The sequence below is a fragment of the Falco cherrug genome, chromosome 4 (genome assembly GCF_023634085.1).
Source record: "Falco cherrug isolate bFalChe1 chromosome 4, bFalChe1.pri, whole genome shotgun sequence".
In the NCBI taxonomy this organism is placed as follows: Eukaryota; Metazoa; Chordata; class Aves; order Falconiformes; family Falconidae; genus Falco; species Falco cherrug.
This window is the reverse complement of record NC_073700.1, coordinates 68,902,147-68,929,503: the sequence shown is the minus strand read 5'-3', so window position 1 is coordinate 68,929,503 and position 27,357 is coordinate 68,902,147. Positions and strand designations below refer to the sequence as shown.

Here is a 27,357-nt window from a genome sequence, read left to right as displayed (position 1 = left end):
GCAATTTTCATCTTCTCAGACCTACAACAGTGGGAAGATAAAACATGTAGACCAGATGATCTCTAGAAATTTGTACTATTAGTGTTCTTGTTTAGTGCCACTTCAGCAAACACAGGTAACTAATTCAGGTAACACCTGTGAAATCCTGGCCCAAAAAGAGTCACTGGTAAAAATTACAACAGCTGCAATTAGTCTTTCTCAGAACAGAACAAAAACACCAGTGAAGCCTTATTGGTTTATTTCAGTGAAGTTCTCTTAAAACGTATTACAATATAATATTAACAGAGGCAAACATCTAACCAGTATTTTTAAAACAAGGTAATATTTCAAAGTAAGAAATTTCATTAAAAAATCACCACTTGAAACTAGTGGCATTTTCATAGTGTATTGCAATCTGCAGAACACAAAACAGAGGAAGAGCCCACAATATTAAAATAGACTTACCATATTCTGCCCAGTTTTGACTTCATAGAAAGCATAAAAAATTTGTATAGGTAATAAAAAATATTCAGGTAAAATCTTTGAACTTGCAAAATGTTTCACAATATAAAACAATGCAGGTTTTTGTAAGCAAAATCCTTTTTCCTCTTGCATGAGGAGCAGGACTATACAACCTAAATTATTTTCCTTCTGTAACGGTCAAGTTTTCTATAACAACCTGTTGGTTATTAGTGAAATAACCACCTGTCTTCCTGGATGTATTAACTTCAACTCTTTCTGCACAGCTGGATTCTGCCAGGCTCATACTTACTCTGTTACTCCATTAATACCTCCATTAGACACACTCTCTGGCAGAAAGGATTGGAGAGACTGTCTCCAGCTATTTTAAGCATATTCATGAATGTGGTATCAAAAGATGCAAAAGAAAAAGTTTTTAAATTAATTCTGTACTTCACAGTATTATATTGTGCTACTAATAGAAAGAAACCATATGCAAAAAAAAGAATAAAAAAGTTCAGATGTTGTAAATATAATTAAGATATCTGTCAATAAAACATGCAATTTATTATAGCAAAAGGGGTAATTGCCATGAAATTAGCATTCATTGTACATTGTCTGATTCCTGTTCAACTTCATCTTATTTAGGATAATAGTGCACCACTTAATGTTGCATGGTATGAAGCAATATATATCATTTTCATAGATGCAAAGGCTATATACTATGCCATTAATTAGGCTATCATAAATCCACAGATTCCAACACACTCACTCCAAATTCATGTTACTACGGCCAAGGTCAGTGAGTGGCCTGAAGTATGGATTCAGGCTTTTTTTTCCCCTGAAAGGGAGAGATGTAAAAGAAGTTCAAACGATTGGCCTTTTCTTGCTTGAAATCAGGCTAAACTTGCTGTAAGTTGCAATTAATACTACATATTTAGTAAGAATTTTTTCATCACAAGTACCTTATCACAGACATTAGCAAAACAGTATTAGATGCATTATAACCACCACATGGATGCAAAATACTGCATTTCTGCTACTGTGCATCTAAAAATCTATTCTGAATTTAAGGGCAGTTATAGGCATTCACCCCAGAATCCTCCAAGAAGATTTACTACGTTGAAGAATTCATACTCTGAAATCTCTCTTAGCTGTAATAATGTTCACTTGTACCTCCCTGGTAGTTTCTCCATTCTTTAATAATGGTGCCTTTAAATGCAAGTACCGCCAATGTGCATATTACTGAATTTGAGCATCAGTCTTTCCATATTCAGGCAATTCCACTGGTAACACAATCTCACTCAAATAAAGCATACTCACAGAAATAATGTCATTAGATTTGCTACATGCTATATATAGGCAAATGTTTATTATATTCAAATAACACCTGCACTTTGCTGAAGATGTACCAGATTATGTCTAACATCAGATTCTGATATCTGTTACCTGCCACAGAGGTTTAAATCTAGAATGACTCTTTATACTGGGAAGTAGCAGCCTTTAACACAACTGCATAGCACAAAACAACACAGGGAAAAAAGGGGTTATGTCTGTGAGAAGGTGACTTTCTTAGCTGCCTTTAAAATCCTAAGAGTATCATTTTGAGCCTTCTCCAACATTATCTTCCCCTGAAATCTTACCTTAGAAATACCCCGGATCTGCTTTCTGCAGAGCTCCTCTTACATCATGTGCATCCTTCTGCAGAAAGCAGATGGACGTATCAGAAAACTTTAACTGCTGTGGCATTTCATCTTTGTTCAGTCTCAGTAGACTTCCAGAGTGAAGCATCCAGAAAAACTGCTCTGCTCCTAGGTAATGCAGTTCTTCTGTATATAACAGATATACACGCTTCTCATTCCAGAAGTCTTTCTCTAAGAAAAAATATCCTCTGTAACAATAACAGTATTTTGCAAGTGTTGAACACCTTTAACATTAGCTTTAATTCATCCTTCCTTGTGACCCTGCGAGAATGAATGACAGTCTGGCTGAACACAGGCACCGAGATGTGTGTCACAAACATCAAGGGTGGGCAGCAGGATTGAACTTACTGTGGAACTTATTCTGGCTCAATGAGGTATCTTGTGATGGACTACTTAGACTTTGCAGCTGAAAGCAAGAAAAACTCTATTTGAACCAAGAGAACAATTTGTCCTAAGCATGCATCTTTGAGTATAACCTTGAAGAAAAAAAAGACGATGGAAAAATAATAGTTTAGGACACAGTTATAAAGTTACAAGTAAAAGCAGAACCACCATACAGAAGTCTTGCACTTGGGTTCATTCTTTTACAGAAAATTATAGGAGGAGACTGTACAGTAAAACAGCGTGACAAACTCCAAAACAGGTGAAGAGCATAGGAAAGTACATATATTTCAGATATACATACTCAGACAGTCACCTACATTAAAGTTGTACTGTGCATAATATTCCTTCTTTCAGCAAGGTTAATGTAAGACAGCCTGCAAGTGCATTATAAACGTCCCACTTCTATAATTATATATGTGACATACATACATCTATGTATAAGAAGGCTGGAAGGAGTTGAGGGCTACATGACAGGGCATACCATTTACTCCTAACAAAATAAATGAGAAAGGAAAGTGAAGCAGTATTTGTGGAGGAGAAAGGAGAAAATAAGAGAAAACACTCTATATAGATTAGAAAAAGAATGAATAGTTTGATGGAAGAGTTGGAACAAAACAAAATTCAGCGTCCCTGAATATGCCATTTCATTGAATAAACTGAGTGATGTAATAAGACCAAAAAAAAAATCTTTTAAAATTAAGTACCTGTTGGGCAAAATAAATATGCTTGTGAATGGTGTTCCTTTTTGGTCAGAAAAATATTTTGTCATTTATAAGGAATGGAATAAAAATTTGTTTCATTTCCAAAAGTCTCATTTTCAAGATGTTCTTTTAATACTCATTTCTTGTCTCCTAGCCTTCCTTCTCACCTGCAACTCTTCACAGGCAAAACTAAAAGGGGAAAAAGTCTTCCCAAATTATTTAAATGTAGATTATTTCCAAATTAATTTAGAACAGTTATTAGTTTCCATGGGGTTTGTTGTAAGAAGTGTTCTATCTTTGACCCAGGTACACTTCCATAATATTAAGCATGTATACTCCAGTGTTACCATATTAGCACCTCTAGTTTGAGGCATGTTCTCCCCATTTATAGAAAGCACAATATTTTACAAGATGTAGACAAATTAGCCTCAAAGTGCTTCTAGTCTTGTTATTAGCCTGTTCCAGTGAAGAAACTGAAAGCAGGCTTCCTTTATGTGGCCATGCTGCTTTCAGTTGCAGTACTAAAACGTATGTGTTTACCCTCACCTGCAATTTTTTGTGGTCCAGAAATAAGCAATTTGAAGAGACTGCTTTATTAAAAATAAAACCGTTTGATCTGAATTCAAGGTTCCCCTGCCTGAAGATGTTAACAGAAGTAAAATATTGGAACACCGAAAGCCCTTTTTTCTTTAAATACTGATGTTTCAATTAAGATTATATTTAAATATTCCTATAACTGAGACCATTTTAGTGGGACAATGTGCTCATGTCAACACATATAAGGTGTCAAATATGTACAGAACCAGAGTATAATCCAAATACAATTTAAACCCCAATTCTGTGCTAACTTCACTGTACAGAAATTAAGAGGAAATCCATAAAATAGATATACTGGTTCCATGTTCATGAGTGATCTGATTGATCCTTCCACGCACACAGTCAAGAGAAACTGATATTAGTGTTCCATTACGTACTTCAAAAGATGCACGGAGGGACACACTGGTCCATATGCTTCCCTCTGGCATCTGACCTCCAATCTGCTGAGCAATTGCTGTGGGTTGCATGTGATCCATGGTCAACTGATTGAGAGTCATTTTGAGCACATTGCACGAGTGGATTAACTTTAAGTTAAATGCAAGGCTGGCAACTCCCTTCTCAGTGAAAATGAAATACTTCTGAGCAAGCTGTCCAGAAGAAACCAGCTGTATCTGCTTCTCATTGGATGAGACCTGGGTGAAATCCAGTAATTTGTTTCTCACAGCTCCAGTAGGCAGACCTGTAACAGAAACTGTGGCTGATATGGCACTAGAAACTGCTGAAGGGATCCAGATGAGGCTAAACATACTGATTCCAGAACTATCTCCAAAATACCGAACATTACACTGTGCAGGAGAAAGTATCTCAAAGCTTATGAGATCTCCAGCCCCAACTTTTGTAGCCCCAGAAGCAGATATTGATGTGTCTCTGTAATTTACCCCAGATTTAAATACATTAATTAATTCTCTGTTGGTACCGTTCCTATTGATGTAAGAAATTAAGGAGAAGCCCTCCCGGACACACGTATGACCCATGGAATACAATGCTTGGTGGAACACAAATTTGACAACACCGGTTTCAGTGAACTTTATAGCTCTGCCATCATGAGATAAACTTAGCATGTAAGGGTCAGAAACAGATATTATTTTAAAGGCAGGTCGATAGTTGGTTTGGTAATGCATTGCTGTTGACATCTGTGCACTGAGTGCCACAGCACCTGTGTCGTGGGACAACCAAAACAAACTGAGTGGGGTATTAAGATCATAAATATTTAAGTCTTTACTTTGATTGCAGAATTGATTTGGGCTCCTCAAATACACAGAAAGAGTTTGGCTGGGCTCCACTTCAGCAGCACTGCTTAAACTAGTGCTCTGGTAATACTTCCCTTCTGGCTGTTCAATGCGAACACCGCTCAGTTCGTAGCCTTCCTCACTGCCATTGAGCTTTAAGGAAAGTTGCAAAAAATTCCTGCAGTTGTGCTTTACTGCAAAATTGAGGTCAGTCCACAACAGACCATGCTGCCTGAATACCAGGCTGTTATCTTCAACAGATAGGATTTCACACGGAAACCTTCCCTTTATCTTCAAGTCCAAGCCAGAGTAGACCTGAGAGACACCAGACTTTACAGGAGGTAGAATGATGTTTGCAGCCCAAGACTCTGAGAGCTTGTTTTCACTAGTTGCTGAACAAACCGTGTCACTGACAGTGGAACAAGGCATGGCCACAACTCCATCTTCACATTTTAAACACGCTTGGCATTCCTGCATTTCCTTATTAAAGAAATATTCCTCTCCACACATTCCCAAAGCTGCATCTTTCTCAGCAATTCCAAGGCATCGGAAACCACCTGTTCACAGGAAATGGACAATTTTTATTGAAATATCTTTAAAATACTAAAAATAAGAAGTCTACAGCTACACATATCAAGTATCTTTGATAACATCCAATCATAAGGGAGAAAACAATGATGTTAGAACACTTTGTGCTATTAAATGAGCCTTGACAGCAAACAGAAATACTAGGCGTAACTCACCTTGTCCAAGCCAAGTCCAGCAGTTTAGAGCGGGAAAGGAGCTATACTGGGGCAATTCTAACCAAAACCTGTAATGGATCAGACACAATGCTACTGCTCCAAAGATGCTCCCTTCCCTTCCTGAGGTAAAGGGCATGGTGACTAACTGGTGCACTGAGCAGCAAAGATATTTTCAGCTGATGGAGAGTTCCCCTATACAAGGAGAAATGTGCACTGTCCGCCCAGCCATGTTATGGTACAGCTCTGCTGTAGCTGTGATTGCTAAAGCAGTGCTTTTCAACCTAAGGGCCATGCACCCCAGCCATTCTGTGTACAGTTTTGAAAAAACCTGGAAGAGACAAGTAGGAAAAACAAAATAGTAAAGCCTGCTGTTTAAAATCATTATGCAAAAGTCCACACATTTAAAAGGAGGAAAATCACTGCCCTAAGACACAGGACAGCAGTGGTTGTGATACTCTGAAGTTAAAATAACACACTGCTGCAAACAGCAAAGAGAATATCTAAAGGTGCCATTTGAAATTACTTTATTTGACATAAAGCAATTTTGTGCTGTTAAATGGTACACCATGACCTCAGTGGATCAAAGAATGCACACCCAAAGAGCAGGTTTTAAAAACAGCCTGTAATTTTCTATGGCAATTTTCCAAGACCACTGCCAGCTGCCAATGCCTCCAGCTGGAGCGACTAGTGCCCGAAACCTTTGTGCACAGAGCCTTCAGGATCTAAATCAACACAAAAGATTTGAGGCACCCTAGAGAATAACCACTTGCAGTTTGTGCCTCAAAGCTTAATCACTAGTGCACTTGCTTCTGCTTTTTTACCACTATAATCAAAACTTAATAATCATCTTTGTTATAGTTCTTAAACATCCTTTACTATCTGAATACTGTGTCATACATTTGCTTTATTTATCAGCTGAAAACTTGCTATATCTGGTCTGGGATTTGCTCTTAGTCTGGGAGTAGGAGCATTTGACATGGACCCCAACAAGCTATTTTTCTCTACTGCTAACCCCAGGGTGGAGCTGGCTATGTGGACGGCTGATGCAGGCAGAAAAGCACACCACACATACTGCAAACTGCAAGACAAAGCAGTACACATGCACCTGGCCCACAAGGGAGGTCAGAATATTGGCTAAAATTCACTTCTGATACTACATTATTCAGCAGAGAACACCAGAAACTGTGTCAATTTATGCAGGCTTTGTATATCACCCTCATATCTCTTTGTCTATTTGTTTCATTTACTTAAGCAATGATTCTCCTCTAACACTGACATGTAGGACTATACAATTTACGATGTGAGAACATTCTTTCTGAGATCAGGTATTATTTTCTCAAAAGACCTCACTGCAGAACAGTAAGATTCTTCCATTTGAAAAAAGTCATGAGAAACTTAACACTTTTTGTTCCCCCTGAAAGTGTCTGGCTTTTTTTTTTACAAGAAACAAAAGCCAAATAAAAAAGACCAAATTTTTTTAACTAAGAACATTCTGGAGAGAATACAGAAAAAAAACCAAACAGACAAACTTTCCTTTTGAAATCAGTTTTAACCATGGTGTAATTGCTCACATGACACTTAACCAGTTCTACTTCTCATAGCAATGTCTCCCCCTTCACTGAGAACCACTGGATGGACTGCTGCTGAGTGCACAGATACACCTGGTTCACGTAGCAGAGAAGATCTGCAGTAGTACCTAGAAATTTTTTATGCTATTTGCTTCTTTAAAATATTTGAAAGTATATTTAGAGATTTTTATAAATATCTAGTTTTACAAAAACATGTGGTGACTAATCTCACCAATTTGCTGTCTAGTCTTTTATTGGTTAGATCTGCAGCAGGTGTTCCCCCTGCATGTACTTCAGACAGGTGACTTCAAAGCAGCACACAGGCCACTTTGTCTTGTGGACACGGTGGCAACAGCCACATCCTACCCTTTGCCCAGAAGAGGTCAAGCAGCAAATGACAGCCAAACATCAGAAAGCCAGCACAGCAGCATGCTGTGACTGCTTCCTACTTCTCTTTACTGCCTGACCACCTCTCTCCCACCTCTTGTGGGAGTCCTGCTCTGGGCACTGCTGCACCCGTTTTAACAGTGAGCAGCCCAGCTGTACTCAAGCCAGTTTTATGAAAGTGAGTGCCTTTGCAGCACATTCACCAGCCCTCATCATCCGTGAAGGCCTGGCAATTGCAAGGTAATTAGGGTAAGTCATGCATACATTTTTCTGCTGTTACTACTCATAACTGCCTAATGCAAAGGTGACATTCAAGCAGATTAAGTATGGGAATCCATCTCTTTTTAAACATTCTCTGTCAAATTCGGATCATCACAAATCAACGTGGCCAATTACAAAGGAGGGCTATCTGTCCACGTTCTCATTCCTCTTCCCCCTGCATCCCACAGTAAGTTCTACAGTAAGTCCTCTTTAGCTTGCATGGTATTCTGGGGAGAACATCTCTGGTTGCCTCCACTTGGTGGGTTCACACCAAAGATAACAATCTGACCACTCCCACATGATTGTCTAAGAAGGAAATGATGCACTGGATTCCATTTTTGCTGATGAAGTACCTCCAGCTGTCACTTCTCCTTGATGACTAGCCTTTAGTCAAATAACCTAACAACTCTCATCCTAGATAAAAGCAAGAAAAAACAGCACGGAAGAAGGAATGATGTAGAGGAAAGTAAAGGACGAAGAAAGAGAGGCTTCTAGTCCCATGGTTCATTATTGTTATTTGCTCTGTCTCCCTTCACACTGTACAGTGAACATGAGTTGCTACAGATGCAACAACCTTAGCGTGCAGCTCAAGAAACCACATACAACATCTGCAACTCGTATGTCAGATCACATCCATATCTCTCCCACATTACCCAAAACAGACATGCAGTTTCAGCCTCCCTTTTGACATGTTGATTGCACTTGTATGAGATAATGAGCTATCATGAGCAGAGGACTGAAAGTAGCAGTCCTCTCTAACAAAAAATAAGAAGAATGCTCTCTTCCATGACAGGCAGGGATGACATTGACAGGACATTGATTCCCGACCCAGGTGAATGGAACTAGTTTGCTTTCACATCTTTACAAACCACCATTAGGAGAAGAGGAATCAAGGGAAGAGTCCTTTCCTTTCAAAGACATCGCTACTGCCTTTCTGTGGTCTGACACACCACCACTGTCTGTATGCTTCTTGGCAGTATTTTGCCTTCACTTACTTTTCTCCAGCAGTTGTACAGAGCCACTCATGGTCTGGGTCCCCCCACCACAGAACCCACTGGATAAATTCCTTACAGCCTTCCTTCTCCCACAGACTACACAACACCAAATGACTACCACATTGGTGGCTCTCCTTTCCTAGGGCTGGGGCTTCGTGGGCTTCCTTCCACAAAACCACCAACTCAACCAAACCCAGTCTGACATAAAGAAGAGACAAAGCCTTACACCCTTCCAATGCTCTGTCTCAAATTTTGTACCCTAAGCTGTCTTGCCTCTAACTGCTCACCACTAAGGCTGTCTAAAAGTGTCTCGCCTCTTCTTTTGTAAGGCTGATGGTATACCCTCTACAGCACTCACCACATAAGGGACACTAAGTGCTCTCTTCCTCTAGTCATTTTCAGTTTCCTGTGGTGTTTGTAGTTAATGTGGTGTTTGTAGCAATACCATCCAACCCACCACAGTTCCTGCCCAGAGGATGCTGGGATAATGTAAGTGAGCCCATGTCCTCTTTTAACCCTTTCCCAGGACCAATTGCCTCCCACTTTTTCTCCATCAGTGGCAGGGCAGGAACAGTACAAAATCACTCATAATCAGCTGAAAACAGCCCTTCTCCCTCAGACAGACACTCTTTTTGCAAGTAAGAAGTCTAGAGGAGGAAAAACATAAAACCCAGTGAAGCTCTCCCACAGTTATTTGACTGGGAGCCCTTAGGTAGAGATCACAGCTGGTGAAATGCTCTATTTGATCACAGAATTCCTTTCAATATTTTTTGGCTGACCAGAAATTAGACAAGTAAAAATAAACCTAGCACCTGGACATAATTTGCTCAGTATGTCTATTAATTTTGCTCTTTTGTGTCCGACTGCCATGAAAAGTAATGAAGGCGAAGTCCACAGTACAGAACTTCTATCAAATCTGTTCTTAAATGCCTGAAAAATTTCCCCAAGCCCCTGCAAATGATGGAAACTGTTGATCGTTCCTCAGTATTTGACAATATTGTTACTAAAGGAGAATAAGATTGATGAAGGAAGGCCTTATAAGAACCTTCATTAGATCAAATCAAATATCTACCCCAGCGCAGCAGAAGGAAAATGACAACTATTTCTCTCCATTAGGAATAATACCTTTGATTTTGACCCCATTTGCACCAGCATAAGTAACTGGTGCAATAATAATAAGCAAAAAGAAAGTCAGGTCATAAGTGAAAATTAAAACCTAAACATAAAAAAACCCCACAGAAATAAGGTAAAAGGGACCATCCGACAGTCCTAGTGGATATTATGTCCTACATAGCCCACCATCAACTCACAGCTGAGTGTTTTTCAACCCCTTTGATTCCAGCAAGCCAAGCATGTCATTACTCACAAACATACAGGCCTGAGTTCCTGTCTTTCTGGCCCGTTTCTGAAGACCTAATTATCTTCATTCTTTAATTACCAGAGAATACAACTTACCTGGAGTATTCAGGCACTTTATTCTCTCGCCACAAATGCTTGGAGATTCAGTGCATTCATCTCTGTCCTGTAAATCACAAGAATCATATTCAAACACTTTAATGCAACAACTTACAATGTGAAACAGGCACTTCTTCAGGCTCTGTGACACCTGCCAGGAAAAGGTATATGTAGGGTGAAGAGGGGGCTGATCCCGCAAGCATGTTAAAGCAAGACAACTAATTTTGGATTTGTCACATGTTTTAACAAGGTATCCAAAAAGACTGCGTGGTGTCCACAGAAAGCTAGTAGCGTGCAGTTGAGCTAAATGGATCGGTTATACAACTAACGCTTGTTATGATACATGATCTGTAAGACCATACCACATCCTCCAGAGCGATGCATCACTCAGTTATTACAGTGTCCTTAAGACCAACTGAGACAGAGTTAGGAAAAGCTCCTAAAGACATTTACTCTGCGAGGGAGGTGCTAACCAAAAAACACACAAGAAAGGTAAATGATAAAGTAGTTTTTCCTGTTAACCAGCCCTCCTTTCTCCTTAAGGCAGGCAGACAGGAAAGAATAACAGGCTACATTTACATTTAAACGCTAGCATTAAAGAAAACTGAGACTAGCAGAGAGGGAACCGGACAGACTCTCTCAGGTTGTCTTTCTTGGTATCTTGGGCTTAGGTCACACCTGTCAAACAAGACACTGCTTTACATATCAAGCTCTCCATGTATTTTAGAACTTCTAAACAACAGAACGTGACTGAAGAACCAGCTTATTTTGCTTACATGCTGCTTATGTATAGTATAATAAAATGTGTTTTATAATAAAAAGTATTTAACAGTTAAAGCATCTATGTTCCATATTTTTGTATGTGTTCACGTTACGTTTAAGCTGGAACCCATTTTTAGATTTGTTTTAACTGATAACTTTTATTTCCAAAATTATAAATAAATATCTGACCTCTAGTTTTGCTTAGTAAAGCTTTCCTCTGCTTTTCACAGATGTCTAGAAGTTTCTGTAGAGTGGACGGGGATTAAATAAACAAATTTAGCATGCATAAGTATACATGTTTTAGGATGTCTTTTCCTACCATGATGAAAAGAATCGAAGTCCTGCCAGCTGTCAGGTTTGGGAAAGCGTCACACCCAATGGGCACAAACTAGTGCCCCATTTAGAGCAGTAAATGGTAAAGAGAAAACCCACAAAAAACTTCAGGCAGACTTTGAAGTGCCATAGACACGTTTGGTAAAACACATGCTTCAAACCGGATCTTTCTAGCTCTCCAAGTAGTTATTTCCAGAATATTATCCCAGCATGTCCAACACAATACTTCATAAGCAATAACTGAAAAATACAGGATCATATTTCACCTGGCAAATCCGATCAGAGTTTGCAGAACACTCAGCCATTTGGAAAAAACCAGCAGGACACAATGTGCATTTTTCACATTGTGAAGGTGTCTTTTGGAAGTTGCAAAATTCATCGCTTTCACAAAGGCCACAGTCCAGCAAAGACTCCCCAACGTTAATCACTTTTGCATCCACTTCTACTTTATGCACAGAGTATGACTTTTGGAGATGATTTCTGACCTGGTTCTGAAGTCCTTGAAGATGACTTTCAAAATAGTTTTGAATATCTTCTTGCAAACTCTGAAATGACATTTGCTTCACTGTATCAAAAAGCATACCATACTGGACTTTGATCAGGTCCATTTGCTCATACATTTTTCTTTGCTGTTCGAGAATCTCACGTTGCTGGCTAACCAATATGTGCTGCTGTTCAGCAAGTTTTTGCTGCAAATCGACAATGATCTGTTGTTGGCTTTTTAGCATTTCAGTAAATTTCTCATGCCCTTTTGCAAGGTGCAGCTGTAGTATTAGGGCATCTTCAGATGGAACTTCATTTTCTCCTGAAATACAAATGATCAATTATTGTCCAAGAAAAGTAATTTTCCAGCTTGCCCCATTACCTCTTCAAAGGATCTCAAATTTTAAAAAGTTGATGAAAAATCTCAATAAATTCAAGTCATGATTATAAGGCCAGTTCCTCTACTATCTTTGTAGCCCCTTCATGGGACCACAGGGTCTTCCCATTTCATCTGCAACAACATTTATAGTTGTAGACATTAAAGAAGTCATAATCACAGCCCCTTGCTTCAGGGCATAAATTAATCATTTATATTATGGGGTTCCATAACAGAGTGATCATTCCTATATACATGTTCAAATACAGTAAAGACTAAATGGTCAATTCTCACTGTAGAGGCAATAAAATGAAGTGATAAAACTTGCTGAGAATGCTAAGCTATTAAGGGTAGTAAAAGTAAGGTCAACTGCAAAGAGCTGCAAAAGGTGTCTATGATACTGAGTAGCAGCAATGAAATGGCAAGAAGAAACTCAAAGGAGATAAAGGTGAAATCAAGGCACCCACTGGAAGAAAAACCCTAAACTTTTCATATCAGATGTTGTACTTTTAAGATTATTATTACCAGTTGGAAATTACATACATCTAGATACAGATGTTGGGCTACAGAGCCACGTAATCATCAGTGCAGTGCCCAACATGGGTCTAAAAGGCAAATAAAATGCTAGGACTAATTAGAAGAGGAATACATTAACAGAAAAGAATGTATCATTATGACATTAATCAATAGAGCATGTTTAATACAGCATGCAGTATTGCTTCCCCATGTCAAAAAAGGGCACAGAACTCAAACAGTTCACAAAAGGGCAGCAAGGAAAATCTAACATATGATACTGCTACAATATGAGAAAATAGGTAGGACTTTTCAGGCTCGGGCAAACAAAAAAATAAGAAACCAAACTACTGTGCTATATTACAGGTGTCCTAAAGACTCTTCGCTCTTTCTTCTAATACAAGAATTAGGGGACATTAAAAGTTTCAATACATGTTAAAAGTTCAATCAAGTCCAGAAAGTTTCTAGCTCAGTATATAAGATACAATCAATTTGGGGCTAAAAGCTACATAGACATCAATCATGTTCAGGAAATCTGAACAACAAACTGCCAGAGCTGGGAAAATGATCTAGGCAAATATCATGCCATGCTTTCCACAGTATCCACTGCTAGGTGCTGCCTGAGAGAGAATCCTGAATCCCATATGGTCACTCACCTGTTCTTATGCAGCATTGAATTTTCTTTTTTTAAGTTCAAGGATGAGACAATGAAAAAGACCATAGCCAGTTCCTGTTTACAGTTCCTACAATATTTTGCTGTTTAGTTACTTTTATTCACAGCATAAGGCACACATTAATATTTATTTTTCACTATTCACTTAAATATTAAGGTAGTTTGCAGGATCCTGGACTTGAGAAAGTGAAGACCAGGATCCGGGAAAGCCCACACTCCCCATACGAGTTGAAAATTCCAGATTTTTAAGTATGTGGCAAATTATACCCCCAGATCTCCTTCCATCTAACGTGAACAAGTTCTGTGAGAACCAATGTCATCTGATTTCTGTGGATTTGTGTCTTCCATTTGACTGGCTAAATAAGTAGCACTCCTTCATTACCCTTCTTCAGAATACAGAGCAACAACCAAGCTGCTTTTGTCCTACCAGCTGAAAGGATTAACAGCTAGAGGCAAACTTTCAGATGCTCATATTCCACTCTTTCCTCTTTTGAATCACCTCTTACAAAGTTTATACAACTTTGCCTACTTCTAATACCTCTGCTCCTTGTCAAATTTGACTGAAATCAGCTCACATTTGACAGATACTGGGCAGCAAAAGAGTTACAAGAACTCTGTGACCACCTATCAAGATTTTTCATCAGCCTATAGAGGCTCCACTTGTGCTTGAGGCTGGAAAGACATTAACAAATTCCTTTTCACAAAACTTTTGCTCTCAGAAGTCTGGCTTACAACTGAGGATACAGGCAGTACAGCACAGGTCTTTGCCAAATATTTTGGCTATATAAGTGATAACACAGTGCAAAAGGACTACACCAATGCATCACTTCAAAGCAGATGGGAAGTCTGTGAGGAAAAGGGTGGCCCTTACCTGGCTAAATAAAGCATATGCACCTAGAAAAATAGCTGATCAAAGCTGGCATATTAAGGCTTTAGCTACCATGTTAACTACCATTACTTAATTGTTTCTTGGTAGATCTCCCTGTAAGTTTTCTTCATCCTCCTGTCCCGCATTAATATTCTTACATGCTGGGATCACACATGAGAACAGGGCTCCATGCTAGTATTGCAATATAGTTATCGCTAAATATAATATAAACACAGTAAATAATGAGCACAGTATTCTTGTACTATCAGAAAATCTAACATCTAAATGCATTCCCCTAGAAAACTGCTACATTGTACTAACAGCCATCACATTTTCTGTGGAATGAGCTGTGTGTGTGTCTGCCTTTACAAGTAACTTCAAAAAGAAAAGATCTTGTCTTCATGCTTGAAACTGTAACAAATACAGGTTTATAAAGAACAAACAGTAATGAAAGTAACAGCATCAAACTCCCCCTTTCTAGGCCTTTTGACCCTCTTTCTCAATGAAACATGAAAAAAGAAATAACCTTCACAGGAGTGAGGAAAAGTCCAACTGCACCGCCTAACAGTCAGCCCAGGGAACCACCTTGGGGGAACTGTGAGAGGGAGCGAATCCTATAGTCAAGGACATATTACCAAACCATTTTTTCCCAAAACCACTTTTCCATCAGTCCTCAGTGGCTGAGATTCAGGAACCAACAACAATAACATTTTGAATTATTCCAGCCATCACAAATTTATTATAGGTGGGGAGAATATAGTCTCTTCTAAGACAGGGTTATTGAGCTCTTCTCATCCTGGGAATCTGGGCTTTTCTCACTCACACAAGCCAAATTATTAGAGCAAAGAAAGGTTAATTAAAGCCCTGATTCAGTAAGAGACAAAGTAGAGCTCACTTTTAAGCACACACTTAAGGAGCATTGTCTTCCACCAGTAACTGCCTGACTTGCTGGCAGTAACAGCTATAATTTTAAGTACTGACTGCAGTGAAGCCTACTCACATGATGGACCGTCAGCTTTCTATTATATCTGCCCTAAACCACCTTCCAGAACTTTGTAACAACAGCTACATTCCAGTCATTCAACTTAGCTTTGCTCCTTTGGGCTGTCTAAAGCTCAGCTGGTGATAATACAAGGCCTAAAAAAATCCTTTGTGACTGTTATTTTCTCTCATTTTTATACATTTTGCAGTAGTACGACTAAACTTATGATTACTGGTACAAGAGGCCCTTCACTGCACAGTACAGTCAGTGCTACAGGCAGTTCCCAATGCCAGAGCAACAGAGAGGGTAACAACGCTCTTGCACAAGAAAGGACTCTACTGAAAATAAACTGCATTCAATTAAGCAGAAGTGGTATCTTGTTTGCCAGAAGAACTCTGTAGTAGAAATCTAAAATAGCTCAGATGCAGAGTGCGCTAAATGTGGCCTTGTTTCTCTCCATTCAACTATACAAAGGGAAGGCACAGTGAATATGTCAGATGGGGATGTCACAGGCATGTCTAAAATTATAATTCCACTGCAAGTGATCTTCACACATTAGTAGATGCCAGCAATCCCACTTAAGGACCTTTCCACACTGCCCAGACAACAGGTACACCCACTAGCAACACTCAAATGTTCTCACGACCACAGATGCAATATTACTTTCCTTGCACATGCACACCACAACCAGTCATGGCAAGGTCTGTTTTGCCCACATCTATTCCATGCTTCCAGGACCAATCCATAGTTCAACATATTATCACATACGAACCTCTGCTACATTTCCCTAGCATGCCTGGGAAGGACACATCACCCTGAGGGCATGCTGCAGGGGAAAAAGTAGCCCTCAGGCACAGTCTGACACTGCATAAAGAGCAGAGGCTACAAGTCATCCTACTGCAAGGAAGGGAAGGTGAGATCTTGATTGAGACCTGAGAGCACAGGGCCATCTGACAGTGCCAGTCACTCCTGGTAACCACAGGAGATGACAGCAGTGGGCTGCAGGCACTGCTTAGTGCACAGATAGCAACAGCATGAGAACCTACAACCTTGTTCACCAGGTTTCGCCAAGTATGAGATGTGCAGCTGCACATTATTTTGCCCATATGCAGGTAGGTGTTCACAGCTGCAGCAAAGTCTGCCCAAAAGAAAAGAACAGAAAGATGGGTCTGATAGGAAAAAATAAGGATTTAATGGCAATTAATGAATGAGGAGAGAAACATGGAGGAATACAAAATAATAAGACAACAAAAATAGATTCTGTGCATTTCTTCTTTTGGGACACCAGTCTTTCATCTGAAGGTGTACTCACTATGCTGCTAAGAAATAGCAGCGACTATCTTGCAAAGGAACGGGCTCATTTGACTTCAAAAGGGAGTACAAGTCTGCACTCCAGCATCTTCACCTGGCCAACAGAAGTGGTGGTTCAGCTGCAGTTGGCAGGAGCTTTCCAGATAGTAGCTGTGGCGCTGGCAATACTGGCTGAAAAGTTGATGAAGCTGTTTGTGTGATCCCCACAGAAGGGCTGTGCTGGTTCTGGCAGGCAGCTGGGTGAGAGTAAGTCACCTGTCTCATGCAGATGAGCCTGCAAACACACAGTGCTGGGAATAAAGTAGAGCCCCTGATACTGGCCTGTACCTTGGAGGCCTGATATCAGACATGGTCTTCAGCAAGCATTCAAGTAGACTGAACCTCACAGGAATGGGGCCACACAACAGGTTGAACAAAAGATTATTCTGCTCACCAAAACACAGCCTTCACCAGGTAAACTGGAGGGAGTTCTCTCAGTGACTGAAGAATCATTGCAAATCTCCTCATGCACTGTCACAGGCCTGGCAGTCATACGCTGGGGTGGACTCCCAGGTCTCCACCTGTGGATGGTGAATTAATACAGGCAGGAAAAATAGCCTTAGGCAGCATATTCCAGTTCCCCTACTGTCTGAGGAGATGTCAACAGCAAAGAAACACCCCTTGCAGCTGGCCTAAAAGTGCGACAGAAGTGTTCCCCTAAAAACGAGAAAGATGGGAACAGTCACTGACCTATTTCTTCTTAAATAGATGGTTTCCTCTGTTTTCAGCTACAGCACCTTAGATGTGAAACTGAAAGGCTAATTCTTTCTTCCACCAGGAATTAACCATACCTTTATCCTTGATCTGAAAACACTGGAAATCTCCAAGACGAATTCTCTGCACATGGCTGTCAGAGAAACCTCCTCTTTTGGGGTGACTGAGTAAGAGTTAGGTGTATGGGTAAGGATGCAGAGGTGGCAGATAATCTGTCATAAATGTGTTCTTTCCAACTGTGTGACGCACTCCTGGAGGCTAAAATAAATGTATGGTTGCCTGGGCTGGAAGCACACACCTGCGCTGTCCATAAAACGTATAGACATCATTGTGCAGTATTGCAAAAGATGTGCTGTGCACAGAAAAAAAAATACGGTGGTATTTTCTTTGCCTTCTGCTCAGTTAAGTCACATGCTGAGCACACGGAGCAGCCTCATCTCACAAGACACTGCAAAGAGGACTGGGAACACTGTACACTCTGACTAACCTCCAAAATCCCAAGAGCTCAGCTAAGCCTGTCTGCAGCATATTCACTGTTGCACTCAAAAGGTCCCTAGATTTCCTTCAGAGGAACTCCTGCTGGTTCCCACACGCTACTGACCACCACAGAACAGAAAGTTCTCGCTGAATCTGGTTCTTCTCCATTAAGTTACATCTGTGCTGCACATCTGTAAGACAGATTCCTGCCACACCTGCATAATGAGATTTATCCACAAAATTTAACAGCAGGAAAGCCACCATCTGCACCACACAGACTAGGCACAGCTCTTGAGTGAGCTCTCAAGTCTCCCCTAGCTGGGCTCTTTAGAAGACTTGAACCGCAGTATGCTCTTCATGATCCTTACCTGCATTTGCCCTGTCACGTTCACTGCATGCTGTTTGAATAACACCTCTCCCCGGACAACTGTAAATGCATTTCCCCTCATTAGATGTCTGATTATCACATTATGTTGTTCTGTTTGTTCTAGGTGACAAGCCATGCTGGAATTGCTACGCTGAACCATGCTCATTTCCAAGACCCACCACTCCAGCTGCAAATGAGGAGCAAACAAGGTATTATCTGCACTAACGCAGGAAACCCGCTGACCTGTGTTCAAAAGAAGGTCTCAGGCAAACACAGAGAATGTTAAGAGATTGCAGGCAGAGCAGAATACTGGATGCTTATTTGTAAACTGACTCAAAGGAAACCAAAGACTGTCAACGTGGCTTATTTTTTTTGTTCCCGATGGCAGGAACATGGAATATCTGCTAGATGTTGATGAATCCAGTATGCTATTCTTCAACTCCTAGGAGAGAAAGCTGCCTTGTGAAGGCCTGGGTCCAGTCTTTGGAATGGGCAAAACGTATATATGTTCTTTGTCCAGTCTGGAGAAATGTATGTCTACAGTAGGTCTCACACACACCAATTGCAGCCATGATCACTACAGCAGGCCTGGGCATGGGCTGGTGCTAACCGATGTCACTCACTGGCCACAAGGCAGAAACAGTGAGAGGGGAGAACTTCTGAGGGTGCAGTTGTCCTCATCTGAAGAATCTCTCTCACACATGGAAGCTCATGCATTATCACAGGTTTGTTCACTGTGTGTTTCCACGCTGACAGTGCCTTCCATGAGATTATGCGATTTAGTGGGGAGTGCTGTACGCTGCTTTCCCTGCAACATACAAGATGCTTCAGCCTGCCACAAGAAGGAGATGAATGCACATATCCATGACTGCCATGGCCATAAGGTATAATCCATTCTGGATGCACTGAAAGATTTTCTTAAGGGAAACATCTAACTATGCTTCCATTCCTCCAAGACTTCACCTGGCACCAGGCCTGCAAAGAGTGTAAAATTGAAAAAGTACAGTGAACTCTGCATCAAGTCTCAAAAAACCCCAGCATCTTCACTCTCCAACCCTTCTGCTTTGATTTCCCTTACCCCATTTTCCCCTGACCCACCCATGTCAGAGGGGACCGAGGACCTAACCCTAAGGCCTAGAAGATGAAAGCTGCATGCAACTCACCATGTTAGCTGAAAGGGCTGATGGTACTGGAGACTGGGCAGCACAGACTGATCCGGGTCCTCTGAAGACAGCCAAAGAATAAGAGGATGTTTGGAGACAGGTCGTACTGAGCCAGATGCTCTTTGCAAGACTTTCATGGAGTTCCAGCAAGTCTGCTTTCAGCACCATCCAAGAAGGATTAGTGCCTTCTGTCCATGCAGAATGCTCTGATTATTTGCCAGGACTTGTATTACACAGAGATGGATTTCGGTAAGGACAAAAACAATGCAGATATCCTGGGTTCTTTCGCAAAAGGGGGGCATGGAAGTTATGATGATAGTACAAAGAATGTGCAAAGAAGCAGAGAAAAGGGAGGCTAACCATATTGACTTCTCTGTTTTCTGTCCATCTTTGGTCACAGAGCATACAGAGGTTCTGTAAGACGTCTGGGAGCAACATCAGGCAAGATGACAGTTGACAACATCACTACACCAGGCATGGGGTAGGGGGAATCTCAGCTCTGGGACTGGAACTGCCACTAAGTGCTCAAGTCTGCTTTGGAGGAGATGTCACTTCACTAAGTAGACACTGGTAATGAGGTCTGGCATGTGCTCTGGTGTCTGAAGCAGCCACAGCCCTCAGATTAGCCTCACAGATGTGACAAAGTTTAAATTACCATCTTCATGCTTTCCATTAGCTTTTAATGTCAAGGGAATAAAATAAATCACCCTTCCTCGTACATTTTATAACTTTCAGATAAGGCATTAAACCAGAACCCAAACTGCTTTGTGGTCACTCAAGATCTGCTGATGTGTTTCATGTGGGTAAATCCACATATCCCACACAATTACACAACACCTTCTGCTGACCTGTGAGCATAACCACGGACATACCTGGCTTCCTGCAGGGATACCGAACTGACCAGAGCTGTGCTCTTGTCAATCAATAGACAAGTGCTCCAAATGATGCGCAGCAAGAGCGGCTCTGCAACTGATTTTTTTGGGTTTTGGAGGGTTTTTTGCTGGCTATTACAGCAAGATAACTTGTCAGCATGTTTCTTACCAACAGCACCATCCTGGGTGTGGAAGATACACGTGCCCCACCAAAGCCTTGTATGATGTTGCTAGAAATGTAAACCGCCAGAAATGCCTGAGTGTGAGGAGAGAGAGTTAGAAGTCTTACATGTATTTAAAAACAGCACTAAAAAAGGTGTTGCCACGTTTCATCTGTAGGTCTCTGACACGGACAAGTGCATATGGAGGGGGGATGAAGGGGAGGAGAGGAGGGAGCCAGGGCAGCAGTTCCCCACACAGCACGAAGGCCGGTGCTGGATTTGCCCCCCGGTGCTCCCAGAACGAGGGGGGCCGGTGCAGCCGCCCGGGCTCCCCGTGCTGCTGACGCCCCTCAGCCCGGCGGCCGCAGCCCTTGGAGCCCGCCGAGAGCCCCCCCGCCGCCCCGGCCCCTCAGGGCGCCCCGCACCTGGCTTGACGTCGCAGGTGAGCTGCACCCCCAGGGCGCCGCCGCCCCGCTCGGGCGCGGCGTAGGCGAAGTCGTCCCCCGCGAACTGGGCGGCTCTGTCGGCGGCGCGCAGCAGGGCGGGCTCGGGGCAGCCCTCGGCGGGGGCGGCGCAGCCCGGGCCGCGGGGCCGCGGGCGCAGGCGAGGCGGCAGCCGGCACTCCAGGCCCTGGCAGTCGCGGCGGGTGCCGTTGGCGGCGCAGTCCCCGCCGGGGCAGGCCTCGGGCGCGCCCCCCCTGGCGGCGGGGTGCGTGGCGCCGGCGGGCGGCGGGGCGGCGTGAGGGGCGGCGGGCGGCGCCTTGCCCTGCGGCGGGCGCAGCGGCGTGGCGGTGTGCAGGAAGGAGCGCGCGGGGCGGCCGGCCCGCCCGACGCAGCGGGCCCCGCGGCAGGGTGGCGGGGGCGCCTCGCCGCCGCCGCAGGGGGGGGCCCGGCAGGGCTCGGCGGCGGCGCCCCCCGCGCCCAGCAGCGAGAGGCAGACGCCGAGCCAGCAGCGCGCCCACCACAGCCGTCTCCCCGGCATCTCCGGCCGCCCTGCAAGAGAGGAGAGGCGGCGGCGGGTCAGGGGTCTGCCCCTCTGCGGGGCGGCCCGAGCCCGCCGCTCCCCCCGCCCCGAGCCCGGGGCGCGCAGAGCGGCCGGCAAGCCCACCCCGTCCCCGTCCCTCGCTCCCTCGGCTTCGCAGGTCCCGCCGGAGCACGCCAAACGCAGGGAAAACTTTCCACGCCGCCTCCCCGCCCCGTCCCGTCCCGTCCCTCCCTGGCGTCTCCCGGCGTCACCTGCGGGAAGGTGCGGGGCAGCGCCCGGAGCAGTGCGGCCTCGGGGCTGGGCTCCTCGGGGCGGCTGCCCGCAGCGGGGACTGACCTCCTCCGAAAGCTGGAGGGGAATGGAAATGTGCAACATTCCTGGGGCTTCGTTAGCATCAGATTTCCCAAGCGCCTCCCTTTAACTCCTTCGCTCCTCCAGCCCCTCCCGGCTGCCCAGGGCAGAGGAGGGGGCTGCCCCGCGGCTCCCGCCGGCGCTTCCCGGTGCTCTCCCAAGGCGCCCGGGAAGGATGTGTACGCCCCTTGAAAAGCTGACTTTCAGTCCGAGTGGTTTTATTTCTCCTGAAAAAAAAAAATACCCCAAAACAACAGGAATAAAGTAGGTGCGAGACGCAGTTTCCAGTAAAGAAAACTTCACGCGGCTGGAAAAAGTTATTGGCAGTTTGGATTTTTCGGTTCTCGCTTTGACCGCCAGGTACCTACATCAAAGATAACCGCGATCGGCAGCTGGCGTTTTCTCTTGGGCTGCCTATCGCCGCAGCACAAACCGAAGCGGGGGGCTGATTTTGACTTTAAATCAGCCTTGCGGCTGTGGCAGTGTGTAGTGCTTTTTGATAAAGCAGCTTTCCTAGACCCCGTTCTGGCAGCGCTCACACCCAAGTGTGAGAATCAGCATACCTTTCAAGTGCTCCGAGGCGTGAATAACTCCCCGCAGCAGGAGCCACCTCACTTATCTAATCTCTTCCACATGCTACTGGGGGAAAGCGACACCAAGTATGTGTCCACTTCAGCACTGACTGCGGGGCCGCGTTTTGTCTTTGGGAAGTTGGCCAGCACAGATACAATAGCTATGGAGAGAAGAACAAATACAGAAAATACTGTTTATTAATTAGCTTCAGCTTCCTTCCAGCCATGGGCTCACACACACATAAACCCCCTCAGAGTATCTTTGGGATGCTATCACCCAGTCCCTTTGCTATCACTTACACAGGAAAGAGGAGAAACAGCACACTCTTCTTTTTTTCCCTACAAATTTTATTTGAAACTAGTTGGTAATCTCCATTTTTTTTTAATCTAGACTGGCTGTTTTACTGTTTCCCTTGCTACAGAAAAAGCATACCAAATACATCACTTACAACTAGTTGGCTGGCCATTTTTTGACTAAGCATTATTTCTTGCAAAAATACGAGCTGGTCAAAACTGAAATGCTGTGCAGCAGCAGCAGCTCCAGACACAGTGGGGTGGTACCCCCAGCTGAATTCTGCGGGGCTGGTGACCTGCCAGGTTGCATCGATCCTGCCTGGGGCAGGGAAACCTGGAAGCCCTGCCAGAGTGAGTCCTACATGAAACACCCAATAGTTCCTAGACTCTGCCCTGAACTTCAACTGAAGTAGGACTCCGGGGTCAACTACTGCTGAGAGCTGCTAGGTTTTCCTATGGTTTCCAATACCTCTACCACAAACAGACGTGAAATAAGTAGAGAAAAACCCTCACAAGCTGCCCCTCCAGGGAATCCACAGCCCAGCTGTGATAGTATGGTGCTCTGCGTGAGCTATTTTTTTCTTATGAATGAATACCTCTGTATTTTCTCAGGCTCCTTGATAGGTTTTGCAGCCAATGCATTGCTACCACAGTGGTATTATTTTGGGGATCCATGCCAGTGCATACAAAGCTACCTAAGATGCAAACTCATCTTTGGATCATCTTCAGAAATGACATAGAAAAGCTATAGAGTTTGGGATAATTTCCAGAACAGCTACACCTGCAGGCTAATAATCTATGAAATGACATGGGACATGATGTTCTCAGTCACAGCACAAATCAAGAGCAACTCTACTGAAATTGAGGTGTTTATGTACTGCTGGGAAAAATAAGAACAGAATTTAACTTCAAACCTGAAGCTTAATAACTATTTTTTGCAGAAAAATAAAAAGCCTTTGTACAGTCAAATACTGTATCAGTGATAGTGCAAACAAGAGTACTGATTCATGCATTTTGACTTTGGAAGTGCCTATACTGCAGAATGCAGCAGTGTGAAATGCCGGCATCAGTTTGACAAGCAGCATAAATATGTGTATGCTATCCCTTGTGACTGAGAAACTGTGCATCAGTTAAATGGGGGGAGAAAAAATAAAGAAAATATGTTCTGCTGATATCTAGTATCTGGCATATAAGCTATATGACACTATTTGCAGGCACTGTCTACCGCTGCATAGGTGCCACAGAGTCACCCAGCAAACTTGCCAAAGATCCACACTGAAGTCAGTGACTTGTAAGTCAATACACATAAAACAATACCTACCCCACACTTGCCGGTTTTCCCTGCATAGACTCTGAGTAAGCAGGGAAAGTCCATACTTCACGTGTTTGCAAGACGGTTTGGTGCGAGGCATTTTTTTTTCTCTCCGTGGCATTTTGCAGATTGGCTGTGTTCACTAGCACAACAGGGGTGGCTCAGATCAAAGGAGGAAGTAAGGAGGCTCCTACAACCACACCGTGTGCAGTCTGAGGAGGGTACTTCAGACTTCGCAATGATTAAACTTCATACAGAGTTGGTCTGGACCCCTACCTCTGCAGTCAGGCGCTGGCTGGTGCCCATTTGGCGTCTGTCCAGAAAAGAGCTTATGTGTTAGGTTCCTCCAAAAGGGAGCCCCTCTGCAAGCACCAGAACTGAATGTGGTAGGTGAGGAAGACTAGGGTAACTGCTTCAAAACTGCCCTGCTGCTCCAAACCAGCTCACCAACCCAGAACGAACCCCAAACTGATTTGCTTAGCACCATCTTCAGGTAGACGCGGCAGCTCTAGCTCACCCCATGCAGCGGGAGGGGGCTTTGCCCGCCTCGAGGTCCACCTCACCGAGGCCGAAGAGACCCTTTAGGGAGGCTCGGCACCTCCCCGAGGCCCGCCGGAGCGCGGCGGGGGCTGACGCCGGCCCGGGGCGGCAGCCAGCAGGGGGCAGCAGGACCCCGCGCCCGCCCCGCAGCCCCGCCCCGCCCCTGTGCCGCCCCCGCCCCGGTCCCGTGCTGCCCCCGCACCCCCACTGTGCCACCCCCGCATCGCCACTGTGCCGCCCCCGCACCGCCCCTGTGCCGCCCCCGCCCCAGTGCTGTGCTGCCCCCGCCCCGGTCCTGTGCAGCCCCCGCATCGCCACTGTGCCGCCCCTGCCCCGGTGCTGCGCCTCCTCCGCACCGCCACTGTGCCGCCCCGGTGCTGTGCCGCCGCTGCCCCGGTGCTGTGCTGCCCCGGCCCCGGGCGAGGCAATCGCTCCCCCCGCCTTTCCTTTCTGATTTTGCTCCCCTTGGCCAGTGGCTTGGGGTCTCTCGAGGCCCTACAGCGGTACCGGACCCCGAGAGGGGACACCCGGGAGGAGACACCGCTTCCCTAAAGACCATTTGCTTTGTCAAAACCCCAGCAGCACATTTTTTCTGCTTGTTTCCTTGTTTCTAACCGGTTGAGGCAGCTGGAAGCTATAAGTGTTCTTTTTTGTGTGCTTTCTGCATGAGCCAGTATTTTGCAAAAGTCCGGACAACCTGTATTAAGCATGTTTTAAGCTGGACAATATTTTGCAATATGGATAGCAAAAAATATTCCAAAGCAGTCATACATAAACATGATTGTTAAATATGATTTTTTTTCTTAAATTCCTAGTTTAATCATGCAGCAGTTTTAGAAAAATTCCATGCCAGGTGTCATCTAAGCCCCACTTTGTTTTCCTGCCTTTCACAATCTCTTACAATAGCAATGTACTACAATTATTTGATCCTACAGGCTTTACAGACATGCTAAATGTAGCAATCTGAATTACTATCACATCCAGCAGAACTGCTTACAGTGCATACCTTTCAAGATATGTATTTTTCTTTAATCAAAACCCAAACCAGAACAAAATAAATATTTGTTGGTTTCAATTATTGATTTTTTACAAGTTGGGGGTTTTCTCAGGCTAAAATTCCATGTATTATTGTAGTTTTTTAGTAAATATTGGTTTCCAAAGAATAATGCTAGTTAAACAAAGAGATAATTATGTACCAGATGAAAAGCATGGGAATGGTTTTGAGTTTTTCCATTAAAGCTCTGGGGATTTTTGCTTGATCCTTAGCTAAGAAAGAAAGAAAAAGAAAATAAGGAGAAACAAATCCTGCTACAATGTATCTAACTGACTATCGGCCAGCATCTGACACACCCTGATTTTGCTCAATGCCTTGTATCCTCCATGGGTTTTCAAAGCATCATCAAATTTAAATTCCAAGGCATTGTCAGTACTTTCAGAACTGCTAAGTTTCCTGTTTAGAAATCCTTTATAATGTCCACAAACCTTCAGTGTCTATTTCTTGACTGACCTTCAAGCAATTTATTCTGTACATTGTAAGAGGATTCCTAATCAAAAGTAGTACAGGCTTTAGGGACTGACAAGTTTCTCCTAAAAAAGCCATCACCCACTGTTGCTGATATAGAGTGAACCGACCTCAAGCTTTTATTCATTCTTTCCTTGAATAGTTGTATGGCATGTAATGATATGCATGATGACTAATTTGCCTGTAACTATACCTTAGAGGACTGAACAACTAGATAAACAGAGAAGACAGCCATGTCACTGAAGTAGTACTGCTCTCTCCTGTGTCCTCCATAAAGAGCTAACACCAAATTTCATGAGATAGTCAACCTCCCTTACATGTCTAGAATGTCATCCCTTTACAGGGAACAGTTTACCATCTAGTTGGTATGGAGAAAGAAATGTAAACTCACAGCTGTCCAAAGTGAGATGCATAAATCCCACTGAATAATGGCAATAATAAAACATTAGCCCTGCAGAGATGCTACTTTTTCATGCAAACAATGAAAAAGGGAAATAATGTAGCTCAAAGGATATACTTTACTGTTGCTAAGTTGCACACAGAAGTTGTCATTACTTTGGTAGACGGGTACTGAGAAAGAGTTATTCTGTGTGAGATCAATGTCATAAATCTCAGATGACCCATGCTACCAACCCCCACCTGCACAGAAGCAATAGCAACAATTCTTCAGTGTAGCTACAAATAAAAGAGGAAAGCACTTTCCTAAGTAATTTTGGGAATGACCTGATTATTCAAACAATTTTAAGGTATTACCTAAAATAATTTTTGTATAAGTTGGTAGGAAAAGCACATAAAATCAGGTTGGAAGTACAAATTTAGTCTTTGTACGTTATACTTCTATGGTTAAAATAGTACAAAGACAGGAAATACAAATGTTTTTTTCCAGTAGCTGAGAGAAACCCAGGCCCTTTTCACAATGTAGCTCTTGACTGTACTATAGCTGAGCAGGAGAATGCACACACCCTGGCTTGGAAAATTACTGATAACATGGCATTGTTTCTGCAACCCGGTGTAGCTTCTCTGCACAACAGCGTTCTGCATCATATTGGTGGGCTAATTTGCTCTGCACTGGCTCACAGGGCTGCACGCAGCTCTGCAGATGTGCTCTGTGTTGCAACTGCTTCCTCCAAGTGAGCTCTATCTGCCCTGTGGATAAGCCTTCAGGTTCTAAGACTCTGCCTATTCTAGGATTTTACAGCTGGAGCATACTACAAATACTTAAAAGTT

General features: G+C 43.5%; 1 protein-coding gene across 1 annotated transcript; it reads right to left on the bottom strand.

The window, feature by feature from the left end:
• Nucleotides 1–221: 221 nt before the first annotated feature.
• On the bottom strand, nucleotides 222–22,583 carry LOC114016703 (uncharacterized). The gene is made up of 6 exons (XM_055709937.1): nucleotides 22,454–22,583; nucleotides 21,791–22,117; nucleotides 20,981–21,547; nucleotides 11,823–12,361; nucleotides 10,462–10,528; nucleotides 222–5,609 (listed from the first exon to the last, which is right to left on the bottom strand). The coding sequence occupies exons 2-6, from the start codon at nucleotides 21,912–21,914 to the stop codon at nucleotides 4,090–4,092; spliced, it is 2,817 nt and encodes a 938-aa protein (XP_055565912.1). The 5' UTR covers nucleotides 21,915–22,117; nucleotides 22,454–22,583; the 3' UTR covers nucleotides 222–4,089.
• Nucleotides 22,584–27,357: the final 4,774 nt, after the last annotated feature.

Coding starts and splice junctions, on each gene's coding strand:
- LOC114016703 (XM_055709937.1), bottom strand. CDS start 21,914: ATGTTGCACATTTCCATTCCCCTCCAGCTTTCGGAGGAGGTCAGTCCC. Junction 10,529..11,822: donor ACTCTGATCGGATTTGCCAG/GTGAAATATGAT, acceptor TGTGATTTACAG/GACAGAGATGAATGCACTGA. Junction 5,610..10,461: donor AAAGTGCCTGAATACTCCAG/GTAAGTTGTATT, acceptor TCCTGTGAACAG/GTGGTTTCCGATGCCTTGGA.